Source organism: Gambusia affinis, linkage group LG11 (assembly GCF_019740435.1).
Source record: "Gambusia affinis linkage group LG11, SWU_Gaff_1.0, whole genome shotgun sequence".
In the NCBI taxonomy this organism is placed as follows: domain Eukaryota; kingdom Metazoa; phylum Chordata; class Actinopteri; order Cyprinodontiformes; family Poeciliidae; genus Gambusia; species Gambusia affinis.
In genome coordinates, this window is record NC_057878.1 from 14,422,900 (window position 1) to 14,437,960 (window position 15,061).

A 15,061-nucleotide genomic window follows, 5' to 3' on the forward strand; every position below is an offset into this window, starting at 1 on the left:
TAGCAACGGGATTTAACAACTGCATTTGTCACACACAGAAACATATCAGCTATGTAACGTCACGAGTCACAAGTTTATTTTCTGGTTCGTCCGTAAAGCTACCCATCTCAAGCACAACCGCCCGCAGTGTTCAGTCTATCCGCTCACCTGTATAAATAATCCCGCAGTGTTCGTCGCTCTGAACCAGCAGCTCCAGGAGAAGAAAAGCTACTGTTCTCCAAGCATCGCTGCTATTATTTTAAGAATGCTTATTGGTCCCCCGAAAAACGACAAAAACCCAGACATTGTCATAAATCAATAAAATCCTCCCAAGCCAAATTCTGCTAACACTAGGCTTTCGTCAACAACTCAGGCGGAAGTGAGAGGGCTGCGCAACGCAAATAATGACCCAGGCAGAACACGGTGCATTAAATAATAAAACATAACTGGATGAAGCTTTGAGGCAGATAAATTTTCTTCTAGGAATTTTGATAATCGAGGTACTTGAATCACTCAAGGAATCCTTTCAGCCCTATGGGGGGCCACCTAAAGAGAACTGTTTACAAAAATATGGATCCATAACCTAAAGAGGACTGTTCACAAAAAGATGGATTCATAATCTAACTTTTGCAAAAGATTGCAATGAAAAAAAGAATACATGCTGTTTTTGAATTAGAATGGGCATTCAACTTTATTATCTTAAGGGTAGGTGCCCTTAGGAAATCAGACACCTATTTTACTTTTAACATTTTTTTGCTAAAAATCTGTACAGGATTTCACAGTAGAGGTATAAAAAATGTTAATTGTTTTCAATGGTCCCATTGTATAATAATCAAACATTCCTGCCATTCTAGGTGTAAATACAGTTTGAAAATCCATTGCACATACAAAACAAACACAGAAGAACTAAATTATCTACTTAGTAGATGTTTCTGTACTTTGCACATACTCAAGATTTCAGGATGCACAGGACCCAGGACATTTTTGCAACACTGTTCAACATTAATTTTCTAATGGTTTCTAAGACCTTACAGACTGTCATAGATTTTGCAGTGTAGATATGCCAGTTTCTCTGTCCTGCTTTTCCTCAGCATTGAAGACCACTCCCAATGACTCAGCTCTACCACCCTGTATCCCGCAATTTTCAAGTGTCGTCTCTTCATGGCATGAAGCCCCAGCAGCTCCTGTGACTGTATGCAGTAGTGGTTCCTGTTTGAAATCTGAACAGCAATTTTGACTGAGTCTTTAATGCCTTGGCGAACAGAGTCCTGGTGAGTACGGTCGCTGTGGCTAGGTTTGGTGAGGGCTTCTATCATATCATTAGTCAAATCTAGAACTGAATTAAACACTCTCCCACCTTCGTCAAGTGGTAGCCTTTGGCGTGGTGTCTCTCCAACTGAGGAAGCTGCTATAGTTGTAGGAGGAAGATCAGTTGAGTTTTTGCCTTTTATTAATTGTGCTACAAGGTTGTCTGTGATCGTTACTCCTGAGTTTATTTTCTCCCATCTTTGGGAAGAAGGAACCATTGTGGGTTTCTGCTTAGAGCACAGTAGGTTCACAGGTATTGGTTGTCCTTTGGGGTCCAGATGTATTTCCAGATCGATGGAGCGAGTATGCGGCATTATCATTCTTTTGCATACAAATTTGTCTCCACCGAGAAGATCCTGAAGAGCCGATTCTGCCTCCAAAACCTCTGGTTTCAGGCAAACGTCCAACTGTGCAAACTCCCACAGCATTTCCGCCACCTCTTCTCTGAGTTCCTCACTCAATCGTGGGCCTTTCCACTGAGGGAGCTCCAGAGCCACAGCTGCATCCAAGGTGAACAAATCTTTTTTCAGCTCTAGCTTGGAGTTTCTCAGTGCTAAGTGGACAAACTCAGGACTTAGAGCTAATGTAACAAGATCCTCTGGAAACTGAGAAACAAAAGCCAAACCTAGAAGACCAGTCAGCAGGTGTTCAGGGTATCGCTGGAACTCTGCTTTCCTCTGCCTCAGGGCATCTGTCAGGCTCGGATACAAACTCTGACTCTGAGCTGGAAGGAACCCTAAGGTGGAAAAGGCCCACAGGAGTTTGCTTGAGTCTTTACTCCTGCAATGTGGCACAAGAGAGGGAACTCTCTCTGCAATAGCAGTCAGGATGCTATCATTACGATAATGAAGAGCTGAACAAGTTAAAGTCACATGCATCAGGCCCTGGACTCCCATCCGATGAGCCCGTTGAGGAACTTCCCTTCCCATGGCTTCCAACCATGTCCTGTGAAAAAGATAGCTGAAACGCAGGTATTTCAACACATTGACCATTGCAAAGTCACCCATCTCAGTCACGACAGAGAGGGCCTTATCAACAATACGAGTCACTGCTCCCTCTGGAAGTGAGGTTTGGGATTTAAAGAGTCCCAGACATACAGTGCCAACCTCCTCAGGATGCATTTGTGCTAAATGACCCATGAGAAGTTGCTTTACAGGACAGATCAAGTCTTTTGGACAGTGCCTACCTTCTCCTATTATGTAAAGGAGCTGCACCAGCTCAGGGACTCCTACTTGTCCCAAATAAAGATGAACTGACTCAAAGAGACGTTGCAAGAACTGCGGCACCTGTCTCCCAATACAGCGCCACAAGTCAGCAGCTAATAATAACTGATGTAGAGTCAGCTGGTTGGCCCGACGGCTCAGTTCGGCTTCATACACCTCGAGCACGGTGTGGGACGAGGGTATCTTCAACCACACAAATGACTGTAGCACCTCCAGCAGCTGTAGCTCAGAAAAGAGGCGGAGGTGCTCTACAGAGTATCGAAGAAGCATGAGAAACCGCTGGTCACTTTGCAGCAGAGGCATCTTGTCTGGGTGCAACTTGCTGAGCTCCAAGAGAAACTGCAACACATCAGGTGGCTTCATCCTGCCCCTTAAAACAGACACTTTTTGAAGTCGTGGCAACAATTGTATCCATTCTACTGGTTGAGGTCGCTGGGTGAGGTCAAGGGATAGCGAAGCATATTCTGGTCTGCATTTAAGGAAGGCTCGTGTGTCAACTTTAACATCTGGTGTAAGTGGCTTCCTGTTGTAGGACGACACAGATGGTGCTTCGGTTTCAGATGCTTTGTTTAGAGCTAAATCAAGAAGTGTGTTTTTGGAGCTTGAGAGGTGCCGTGAGCAACTCACGCTGTAGTGGTTGCTCTGCTGCCAAAAGGAAGCACTGAAAAATTGCTCCTCTTCAGAGCTATCCATCTGACTGCGAGGATTAGCAGAAGTCCTTGTAACATGATATGATGAAGGATTGTAATACAGTTTGTATCCACTTCGTAAGGAAACATCCAGGTGATCCGACACATTCTTGTTTTCCTCCTGTTCACTTATCTCTTCCCTTGTTTTGGTGTGAATGTGTTGACCTTGGGTGAGACTTCTTCTCCAGCCAGGGAGGGAGCAAAGCCTCTGACACAGCACACGGGTGGCCATCAGTGTGCCAAGCTGAAACAATTTGAACACATAAAAATCCAGTCAACATGAGATTATAATGTTAAAAAAGCATAGAAAGCATTCAAACTGGAGCGGTTTGCACTACCTTACATAAGAATTTGCACCCCTTGAACTTTGTTGAGTTTAATAATAACCACCACAATTTGCAATACATTTTATTAGGATTTCCCATGATACTCTAATACAAGGTTGTGCATTATTGTGAAATGGAAAAAGATTTCTGGGGGTGTCTTTTGGGTTGTTTTTTTAGCAAAGCAAAATCTGAAAAAGGTTGTATTTTTACCCAAATACTTTTACTCTGATACACCTAAATAAAAACACACCATAAAATGGTGTTTTTTTTCTCAGACAGATTACTTTTAGCTTGTTTTGTATTTGGGCATCAATATATACTGTCTAGTAGAAGTATTTTTACCCTTTTACTTTTCACCTTTTGTCATTTTACATCTTTAAGTTCTTGTGGATTGTTGGGATCTTCTGTGATAGATCAAACCAAGGTATTACTTATTTGTGAGATGGATTAAAAACTATTTTGTGAACACAAATCTGAGAAATGTGACATGAATTTGTATTCAGTCAAGACTGAGTACATTGACATCAGCTGCAACTTCAATTCTTTTTTGGAATATTTCTTTACCAGATTTGCACAGCTAGAGGGTAAATTCTTCATTGCAAAATAGCTCAAGCTCATGCCACTAATGTATAAATCACCTGTGAATATAAATTTTTGAGCATTCAGATATTAAGTTCAATTTAAAACTTTGAGTAGTAATACAGTTTAATCTACCAGTCTGTTCTACTTTCGGCTGTAGGTTTTGGTTTGTTGTCTTGCTGGAAGTTCACCATTCTTTGCAAGTGCAAGTATTTTGTTGCCACTTATAGGTTTTTTTCCAATTTGTCCCGTTTCATTTATTCCATCCATTTTAGCATCAGTTCTGAGCAATGTCCCATTCACTGCAAAAAGCATGAATGCTGTTGAGATTGTGTTTTCAGGATGATGTGCAGTGGTAGTTTTCCATCATGTATAACATCATGTATAAGGATGCAAACAATTAATCAACTTACAATTAATTGTTGATTTATGGTTTAATAGATTTTTTAAATCTAATAAATAATTAGATGGTTAGCTTAACTAATCGATATGAAAATAGTTCATATTGATTCACTAGACCTTCCTTTAGTGTTGCAGTTTGGCCTCCGCTCATTCTGAAAGTAATTGGTTGCATCTAATTTGCTGAAGTTAATTTTACAGCATGACACAGAGACTTTTGAGGAAAACACTACATTACACAGCTAGGCAGTGCCATAAATAATCATTTTATTTTGACTAAACATATTAAAGCTGTAACGACTACCCAGGAAAAGAAATTAATGTTCGTGACATAATTCATATTGTTTTACTTGCCACGATCGACAAAAGCCGTTTTAGTGACAAATGAGTTACGCTAAAAAGGTATGTTAACACAAATAAATGCTCACACATTTACTTTGTTTTTTAAGTGTGTAAGGCTCTCCATTTCCCTGTACTAACCGATTTTTACATAGAAGCTGTGTTTCGGGGACCAAAGTTCAGAGTTGTTTTGAGTCCAACGTTCTCAACCTTTAAATGATCAAACTGGGCTTAATAAGGGCTTTTCTTAACTCACCTTCTACTCTTCAATGCAGCTGTGAAAAACACCGTAACACCTCATGGAACTGTGCACAGAAGATGCATTTTACCATTTGAGACGAGTGACAGTCAAGCCGGAAATCGGGGGATTTTATTTCCAAAATAAAAGAAGACAAGTTGTTGTAAATCACATGATGAGCATCAACAATGTTTTTAGATCTAAGTAGATCATTTTATTTGTCATATACTCATCGGCTAAATGTATTTCCAAAAGTGAAATAGTTGTAGTGAACTTCTTTTTGTGTCGATGTCTTTTATTGTGAAAGAAAAAAACTTCGGTCTTTCAACTGAACAGCGTTTGACCTATGGCAACCGGTTAGGCTCAAACAGAATACAGAAATCCAATTTCGGAAATGTGTACTAAAAATATTGATCTTGAGTTTTTAAGGTTTTTTGCAACGTAAAAACTGTTAAATCTATTGAACTTAAATTAATATATTTTTATGAGGAATTCTTTTATTTTCTGTTTGTGACTCCTTTTAGAATACAAGTCTAAATGCTGCTAAACTGCTTTGGTAAATATAAAGTAAAAGTCATCATATGTTACAGATTTTAAAAAAAATATATTTATTAAAAGCAGCATGCTGTATTCTTTTGTAGTTCTTTACCTGAATATTACATCTTGCCTTGGCAATAATTGTCCACTCTTGCATGAAAAAGTAATCGAAATATGTCAGACTGTGAGGACATCTCGCCTTCACTCCTGTTGAGGAAACACCACAACCACTCTGCAAGATTTTGTTTGGCCATTCCAAAACCTTGCTTTTCCACTGGTTCTTAAGGCTACTAAAAGCAGCTCTTCTTCATCTTCAGGTTTCATGCACAATTTGGTCAAAACTGGTTAATATTTAGAATTGTTCAAAATTTTAATTCAGACTGACAAAAACATGCAGTTCAGTCGAAACAAATTTAACTTCCGATCATGATGCTATATTGCCATGTTTCAAAGTGTACATGGTGTTCTTTTGATGTGGCACATTGATGATGTGCTAAACACATAAATTATGGTTGTTTGGTTTTATCACATCTCCCATGGGGTTTTAAAAGACATTACAATTGTAACATCTCTAACACAGCACATAATTACAGAAAACCCTGCTATTTTTAATTTTTGCTGTTGGCCTTGTGGCAGTCTCCATGACAGGTTTTTATCATTTTTTAGGGAACCATCTTATTTCAGTGTGTTTTTTGATGCCCCATAAATTCCCCCCAATACTGATGCCTTTTATAACTGTACATTGTGTGGATAATTTGCTTTGAACTCGTTTCCTGTCTGGAATACCTGTACAATAAAATGATTTTGATCCAAATTACTATGCCTTTAATGAAAAGATGCCAATGATGTGACAATCCTGCCATCAACTGTGATTCATTTCAAGTTAATCAGACTAACTTTAATAGTTGATAGATGTAAACACAAGACAACTAGATGTCAATGACTTGTTTTAAATCACAGGAAAGCATTGCAGCAGGAGTGTGTACACTTTTGAGATCAGTAATACATTTTATATTGTTTTCTGTTGGCTTTATAATTTAAAATTCTGTCTTTTTTTTCTTTTTTCTTAAACTTCAATCATTGTCGGAAACCCTAATTTAAGACGTGACAGATTCAAAAATAATCAAGACAATAATCATCAATGCCGTAAAAGTCCCTTTGGGTTTCAATGTATAGTTCTCAGAGTCAAAGTACAAAATATTGCTTCTACAAGGTTGCACTTTTAAATAAAAGTACAAATAACTATACTAAGTATACTAAGCAAATAAGTATACTCAAAACAGTATTGGGGATTATGCACATTCTTGTCACAACTTTCTATTATGATGATTAGAGTACTTTACTGAAACAAAATTAATCTTTAAAAAACTGACCTGGTGATTGTTAAAATAAAAAGTTATTATAAAAGTAAAACAATAAGTATAGCAACGTACTATATATATATATATATATATATATATATATATATATAATATATATATATATATATATATATATATATATATATATATAAACTAAGTGTGACATAAAGTTATACTTGCAAATTGAGCTTGAAGTACAAGCTAAAACTCATGATGCAAAATTTGATGGTAAATTTCAATAATAAAAATGTATTTATTCCAAAATAAAATAATAAAAATATAGAAATGAAAAATATCTCATTAAGTTATATTTTATCGTTTTATTTATTTTTTGAAAAAACAAAAAATTACATCCGTTATAAAAATAAATTAAATTACCAATTAAATAAAGTCATTCAAAACTTTAGATGCAAACTGTAATTCAATTAAATTGATTTTCTTTTTTAGTAATGAAAAGGAATAAAATTCACCTGGAGAGGTACGGCCCGAAGCGGACAAACTTGGCAGAGGAAGTAGCAGATTTATGTTAATGAAGTGAGTTGGGGTCCGGGCTGGGAGCCGCCCTTCATTCACCACATGGTTAAACCCAGACTCTACTCGCGCCACTTTCGCAATCTTACTACGACTCTCAAACTCTCAGCAAATCAAAATAGTAGCACATGGTTGCGCACTTTTACTTTCCTCCCCCCTAAGTCTTCGTTGAACGCGAGATTTCTTCACAGTTTTGCAAGAAACAGAGTAAATGGTAAGTCAGAATAAGTCAGTGAAGATGGTGGATTTTTTTAGAAGCTGATGTCTAATACCACGCGTGTTATTGGCAGGAAACCTGTTGTTAGCCTATATTTGGGGAGATGCTTGAAGAAAGTGAAATACTTAATGCGACGCGGAGCCCACATGAGCGTTTAAAGTAGTAACGTGTTTTAATCTGGATGTGTCGCATGTGAAAATAATGTAGAAGCGCATGCCAACCTCTCCACCATGATAGTAGAATGAGGGAGATTTGAAAAGCATGTGTCGCTGCAGCTGCACCTCAGCACGATACCTCGGGAAAGTGTTTCTCCCAATTAATAAACAAAACTCTGCACTTTTTAGCTGCAGTTTCGTCATTTAAACTCTAGTACTCGGGCTACAGATCGATATGTGGCTAAGACATCATGTTTTCGAGCTGTTTCTGGGCAGTGCTGTGCATTTAAAAGTGCCTCCAGAACAAAGCAGTAGCACATGGGACTGCAAGCAGGCCGCAGCTATCCTGTTAGCCGCTAATGCAAACTCGGGCTCACGCATACAAACTGTGGCTGTTTACATTATTCATTATCGGCTGCAATGGTGGAGTGTGTAACCGGAGGCACGCTTAGTCGTATTTACAGATGTTACATTTCCCAATTAGATTTCATGTAAACTATAAACGAGAAGTGAGCTTGCTAACACTAGATAAGTAGTGAGAGAAGACGAAGTGTAGCTGTGCCCTCTGCAAGAATACTTTTTGAGTATGAAGTTATTACCGCAGGTGTTTAGTTGCATGGGGGGAAAAACTGTTTCGGACATGATTATTTTCTAAAACTAGTCGAAGTAGCGCATTTATTCAATATTTTTTGAGGAAGCTTGTGTGTGGACCCCTAGCTTGTTGTGTGTTGGGACTACTGCTCAAGTTTGCTGTGCGTGGTGCGTTGAGTCGTTACGTGTATTCCCAACTCCCACGCATCGGGTTCGCTTTTGCGCTTAAACGTTTTGGCGTCGCAGTTTTATTTCTGTTATGACTCCAGAGAATGAGACGGGTAGATATATCAAACGTGTGAAAGTATGGACTTCTAGGCGCCATGTTAGTGCGTGGGGGAGGGGCACAGAAATGCTGCTGGAGCGCCAATGTTGGTGTCCTCAAGCAGTCCAGGTTCAAATTGGGGTCCCACATTTAACTTTGATGTAGAAAACATTACAGTAGTAGCTTTAGACCAATCCTGTTGGCTACCTAAGGACTTAAAATAAATATACACAATGCAGTAATTATCTCTGTAATAATTTGTTCTGCTGGTTAAATAAGAATATTTAATTGTAGACCTCAGCTACACTACTCCCTATGTTTTGTACTTTAAATTAAATCAGCTTTGATTAAAGGGATTTCAAGTAGAGACTGCAGTACATATGCAGTTGATGGCAAAGTCACAATCAACTACATTCACAGTCAAACAAAAAGACAAATTGTGACATATAAATGGTAGGTAATGTGCTTAACATATTTTGCTCTATTCCAACAGGCGAACTTCCTCAACTTGCATTTAGAGTTAAAAGCAAGGAGAGCCAATAGGTCAAGAAAATATTAAAATGCCTTTACTGTTTTTGTTTTATTTAGTAAAGAAAGCATGATTGATTATGAGAAAAGTTAGCCCCTATGTCTTGATTATTAAAAATCTCTGGATTTCCTCTTCACACCTCACTTTGTAGCTCATTAAAATGTTGTTGTTTTTTTATTTTTTTCTGTAGAGCAGAAGCGGTCTGACAGTGAAATATCAAGCTGAGCCTGAATGGTTAGAAATGCATCAGTCGGTTAGCCTCAGATAGCAAGATAGCAGTTTTTTCCTTTACAAACTTTGACTGGTGATTTGCAGGTTGGATGCAGAATTTTTTGTTTTATTTATTCTTTATTCAGAATTGTCCAAGTCCAGTACTTGGGACCTACTATCATGTAACTTTTAAATGCACCACTTTTCAAAAATGCCTGACGACATAGCTGAATTCTCTCAACATGTCAATAAGCTCTGCAGAGGCCTGGCAATGAACCAGTCATTTGTTTTTGGTGCATTAGTAGCAGAAATGCATCCAAGAGTTGCTGAATAAATAACTTCTATGCATATTTTTTAATGCATAACTTTTTGTCATTCTTAATTGGGGATATTTTAGTAACTCATTTATAATCTGTTGTATTAAAGTACTATCTCATTAAAGAACTTGAAACACTTAAGAAAACTACCTAAATTTAATTGTAGTTTTAAAGTGCTTGCTTATAAGAAATAATTATAGGGTAACATATGTATGACAAGCTGATATTTATTAGTTGAGTAGTCAAGTTGGGACATGTGAAATCCATTTTTATTTCCCAAACTGATTTAATTTTTCCCCTTGTCAGGCTATTTGTCCAGGTTGCCAGCCTGCAGTGGATTGTTTGTGAGACAAGAAAATAAATAATGATTTATTCCAGTCAGTTTAGTTTGTCTTTCTTGTAGATTAATTAATATCACATTAAAATGATTGCTGAATATACTCAGAATAAGACAGTGGTATTGCAGCAAAGGCAATTTTGTATCTTGATTATAAATCCTTAACGTGTTAAAAAAAAACAACAACATAATGTAACTTGTCTTAAATAATCTGTGTTGTCACATTGGTCATAAATGTACAGTTGGTGGATGAAACTGTTACAACACATTCAGGTGTGCCACAGTCACAATTCCTCTTTGAAATTGTTGTATAAAATGTATGATTTGACATCTTCTACTCAGATATTTGTGCATTTATTTTGTAAATGAGCCCTAACTTTGACACCATTTTTTTTAATAAGTTGATTTTGACCACAATCATCAGTATTTACATACTAAGTTGTAAAACTGGTTACATCTTTTATAGTTTCTGGCACAAAAAAGTTTAATAGGCACGGAGATGAAAGCCATCAGTTTGAATAGTCTCCAGATATCCATTCTGCATGAACGCTTTTAAAATGTTGATTTTTAAAACTTTGGAAAATTGTTTTGCAGACATTTGTTTTGCAAAATATTTGTGCTCATCTGGACCTGAACTTTTTTTTTTAAATTTTGATTGCTAGCCCAGGCAACAAATATTTTCAGGACCAAACTAATACCGATTATCCCATTAAAATTCCTTTTTTCCTTTTAAACGAATAGAACCAGCTGAAAACGTTGGATTTAATTCAAATCCAACCTTCATTTCCCTTAATCAGAAATGTTTAATGGTAGAATGTGCTTGGTTTTCCAGTTGAATCTGTTGTAATTTTGAAAAGGTCAAACTTCTCTAATCCTTAAATAGTGGTCCTTGTTGCTCTTGTTAAAAAATAAATAAATAAAATTGGATGGTGAATGAGTTCTTTAGAAGCAGTTTGTTCAAAATATTGATTTGCCACTTGTGCGTCTCTATCCGGTTCAATACAGTGCTTCTTAGTAGCTTTTATATAATGATGCCTACCAACAGAAAAAAAAACATGTGGTTGATTTTTATATACTTCCCCCTCAGCTGTGTTGGAGGAATGATTATAATGGAACCATTAATTGTCTGGAACTGACTGATTTAAGCTCTTTTATTACCCAGATGTTTTTGCTCCTGTTATTCACAAATTTAAATTGAATCTCTTTGGGTAGCTTCACCACCTGGCCTCAGCATGTTGATAGATGTGAACTTTCTGCAAGTCTTTTGCTTTTTGTAGCTTGCATAATGCGTTATGAATGTATGGTAATGCTGGGAGGGACAATGTGCTCACTTCTGAATTTAAGTTGCTGACCTGCTCTTAATACTTATTTACTGTTGCAGGAACCCCGCATGCATCTTCACCTGCTGGCCAGCACCCATCTTATTTTAAAGAAGTCGTCATCTGGGCCTCAAAGGAAATGCCACGTGAACATTTTAAAGTCACTGTAGTGTCAAAGTGCTTACAGTGCAGGTAGTTTTCTAAAAATCTACTGCAGTGAAGGCACTTTCAGCACTGTGCTGATAATGTGGACTAAAGGAGCGGGTCTATTCACCAAGCCCAGCTGGGTTGTGACTGCACTGAATGGACTGAATACGATTGCTCTTGTTGACGCACATCTGCAGGATCTCGCCTTCTTGCTGCAAAAGGTTACTGTGGGCTTTATGGAGCCAAGAATCAATATTTGAAGAAAATATGCAGAATTTGTAAGATGTTTTATCTAGCATTAGCCATGAAACAATCTTTCTTCTAGTTGCATTTCATACCCTTTTCTATCACAATATTTGCTGCTTTTGTTTTGTCTTCTAGTGCTTATGCTAAGGTGCATCTAGTGCAGATAGTGAAATAGACTAGCACCTACTGCCCTAAGTGCTCCTTCTGGCATAAGGAGCTGGGATTCTCATCCGCCTCGTTCCACATGTGTTCATCTATAAACAAACAGTATTGTCAGTTCTCTGTTAGTTTTGCATAGTTGCGCTGCAAGAAGAAATGAGTTGTGCAAATCTATGCAAAACTGACGGGGCCCTGTGTTTCCATCCGAATCCCACCAACAATTTAAATTCTTCCCACATGGCGGTCAATCGGGTTTCCTCCTCTAGTCCGTTTAAAAAGGCAAACGCAGGTTTCAGTAGTATTAAAGTGCTTATAGTGCAGGTAGTTATGTCGATTTCTACTGCAGTGTGAGCACTTGAAGTACTTCTAGACTTGATCCTCATGAGGAAAAGCTGCGGGGGTATCTTGCACACGTGGGTCTCTGGTTAGTTTTGCTGGTTTGCTTTCAGCTTTTTAAGGCAGTGCTGTGCAAATCCATGCAAAACTGATCATAGAACTGAAATGATTCTTGTCAGAAAGGATCCCTTTCTGTGCAGGTTGGGAGAGGTGGCAGTGCTCTATGCTTAAGTGGTATTGCACTTGTCCCGGCCTGTTGAGGACAGGGGAACAGTTCTGCATCCGTCAAGGATTTATCGTCCTGGTTGTATCAGTTCCCTGTACATGTTCTAGACATTTAAACTGCACGGTCAATTTTTTGTGTTTGCTAAGGTTTGTAAAGTTTTTAATGCTCTCATATAATGAACTGCAAAATTAAATTTGAAATATAACATTTAAAATCATTACTTTTTTGTGATTTTTTATTTTTAATAAAAAAAGTTCTTTCCACATCCAGATACATTTATTCCTTTTTAATAGTTGCATATTATGGAACAAATTCAGGCTATTTTTTCCTCTCATTGTTTTGTAGTAATTTTCAAGTAAAATTAAATATTCACATTACAATAGTCAGCAATGTTTATATGGATTTAATAGGTACTTTTTTAAAAAAACTATTTGCCCCAATTATTTTAAATTTGTGCTGATTTAAAATTATGGAAATAATGTCTCAAATTTGTACATCTGTTGCTATTTCTGACAATTTTCTTAATTATATATTCACTGATGCAATACAAATTAGAAAATGCACTAACTGCTTTGTGTTCGAGTTAATAATTTAGCTGAGCTGTGTCAAGTTCAAATCTCATGAGGCAGCCTAATAAGATGGATGGGTTTGTGCAACATTGGAGCTTTTTAATCAGTCATCCCTTATATGTAATGGCAAAGATGAACTGTATGCAGTAGGTAGTGATATGACTAAAGTTGAGTGTTCAAAAAATATGTGCTGTTCTTATTGAACATGAGTAATTGATGTTCCTTAAGAAAATGCTACAATGAACAGAGTCGTGTTAAAATGCTACAGTTGATTCAAAATTAGTGATCAGGTGTTTTAATGCAAGATGTTGCAGTTGAAGGTGGTTCTCCAGTTATCAGTCCCCAAATCTGTAAAAACGTAATTAGTTTAACAATATTTTTCTTTTATCTCAATTTTAATCACTCCTATTTTTATGGATCCCTGTCAAACCTTAAAGGAAATTTTGATTATAAGTTCTTTGCACCCTTAATTTTTCCTCTGAAAATAAATCATTAAGAGTCTGTTGAAATGAACCACTTTCAGTTTCCAACATTTGTTATTAAACACTTGTTAAAAGATGTTGAATGATTTTTATGTTTTAAAAGAATAAAAAAATACATTCTATAAGAGCCGTGGATTTGCTATGCAGTGAAAATGTTAAAAGTTCACTAAGGACAATAGAGTGCGTTGCAAAATAATTTTACATCATTGAACTTTTGAATTTTTGAAACGTAAAATAGAGCAGGTCTATAAAGTGAAAGGAAAATAGTACAAAGAAGCACATCCTTACCATAACGTTGCCTGTGCTATTATGAAATTTGGGAGTTCATTAAACGTTTGTGGTTGCAAAATGATATCGGAGAGTTTCTGCAAGGCACTGTTTTGTGAATGTATTTGCATTGTAGATCTAGTAACGGGGATGCAATCCGATCTTTCTCCAGCAGAGGGCGATAGCTGACAATAAATATTTAAAGCAATAGAAGCAGAATATGAAACCAGTAGAATATCAGGTAAGACTTTAGGTTAAGGTCTTTCCTGAAAATACATTGACCTGAAAGTTATTTAAGAATTTGGTGTATTTCGAGTTGTGTTTATATATTTAAGGGAGAAAAGGTCAGATTGTTGACTAACTTGTATGATTTTAATTCTCTTAAATTTTCTACTTGATCAAGAAATGTCATAAGTCTTTGGAATGACGATATAGCCCATTTTTTAAAATATTTGATTTATGTATTTTAGTTTTTAATTTTATGATCGTTACAATGTGCTACATCAATAAGTTCAATGCTCCAAGTACCCCACACACAAGCTGCCACGCACAGATCCGATAAATGCCCAGCAGACCCGTGGTCAATGAGCAGACTTTCCATTATTTGGCATTGTATGGTAGGCTGGCAGAGGGAGCCACTCACTGGAGTGTTCACCTTTCATTACACATCCTCTTTACTTGACAGACAAGATAAATGGGAAACATTCAGGGGGGACCTGAACTCCGAGATGCATTTCTGCTTTTCAGGCCATGCCTTCGTGCTCTAACAACCTCTATTTACGCTGATGTCGAGGTATCCCATTTCTTTATGAGACATAGATTGCAGCATGATTGTGGGTTGTCAGGGCGATGGCACCTGGTGACTTCAAGTCATAGCGTTTAATGTGATCTGACTGACAGAAATCCACTTGCACTGCATATTTCTGACTCTCAAATACAGAATATTAAAATATAATACTTTGGATAAACATATACGTTATAATCCAGTTTTCTTCTTGGAAACTCCTTGATGGATTATCACAGTTTCAGACATTAATGTTTCCCAGAGGATGAATCTTAATTATTTTGTTGATCTACTGACTTCCGGTGCTGTCGTGAGGTTAATATTCATGAGACTGAGTGAAAACTCAGAACTGAAATTCGGCACGCTTTTTATCTTGTTAGTGACCCTGGAATTTTT

General features: G+C 37.1%; 1 protein-coding gene across 1 annotated transcript; it reads right to left on the reverse strand.

Moving 5' to 3' along the window:
* Positions 1-624: 624 nt before the first annotated feature.
* LOC122839965 (FAST kinase domain-containing protein 5, mitochondrial) lies at positions 625-5,197 on the reverse strand. Its single transcript, XM_044132020.1, has 2 exons — positions 5,099-5,197; positions 625-3,443 (listed from the first exon to the last, which is right to left on the reverse strand). The coding sequence occupies exon 2, from the start codon at positions 3,429-3,431 to the stop codon at positions 1,008-1,010; it is 2,424 nt and encodes an 807-aa protein (XP_043987955.1). The 5' UTR covers positions 3,432-3,443; positions 5,099-5,197; the 3' UTR covers positions 625-1,007.
* Between the last annotated feature and the right edge of the window lie 9,864 nt (positions 5,198-15,061).

Bases quoted from the DNA above. Each gene is read 5' to 3' on its own strand.
- LOC122839965 (XM_044132020.1), bottom strand. From the start codon at position 3,431: ATGGCCACCCGTGTGCTGTGTCAGAGGCTTTGCTCCCTCCCTGGCTGG.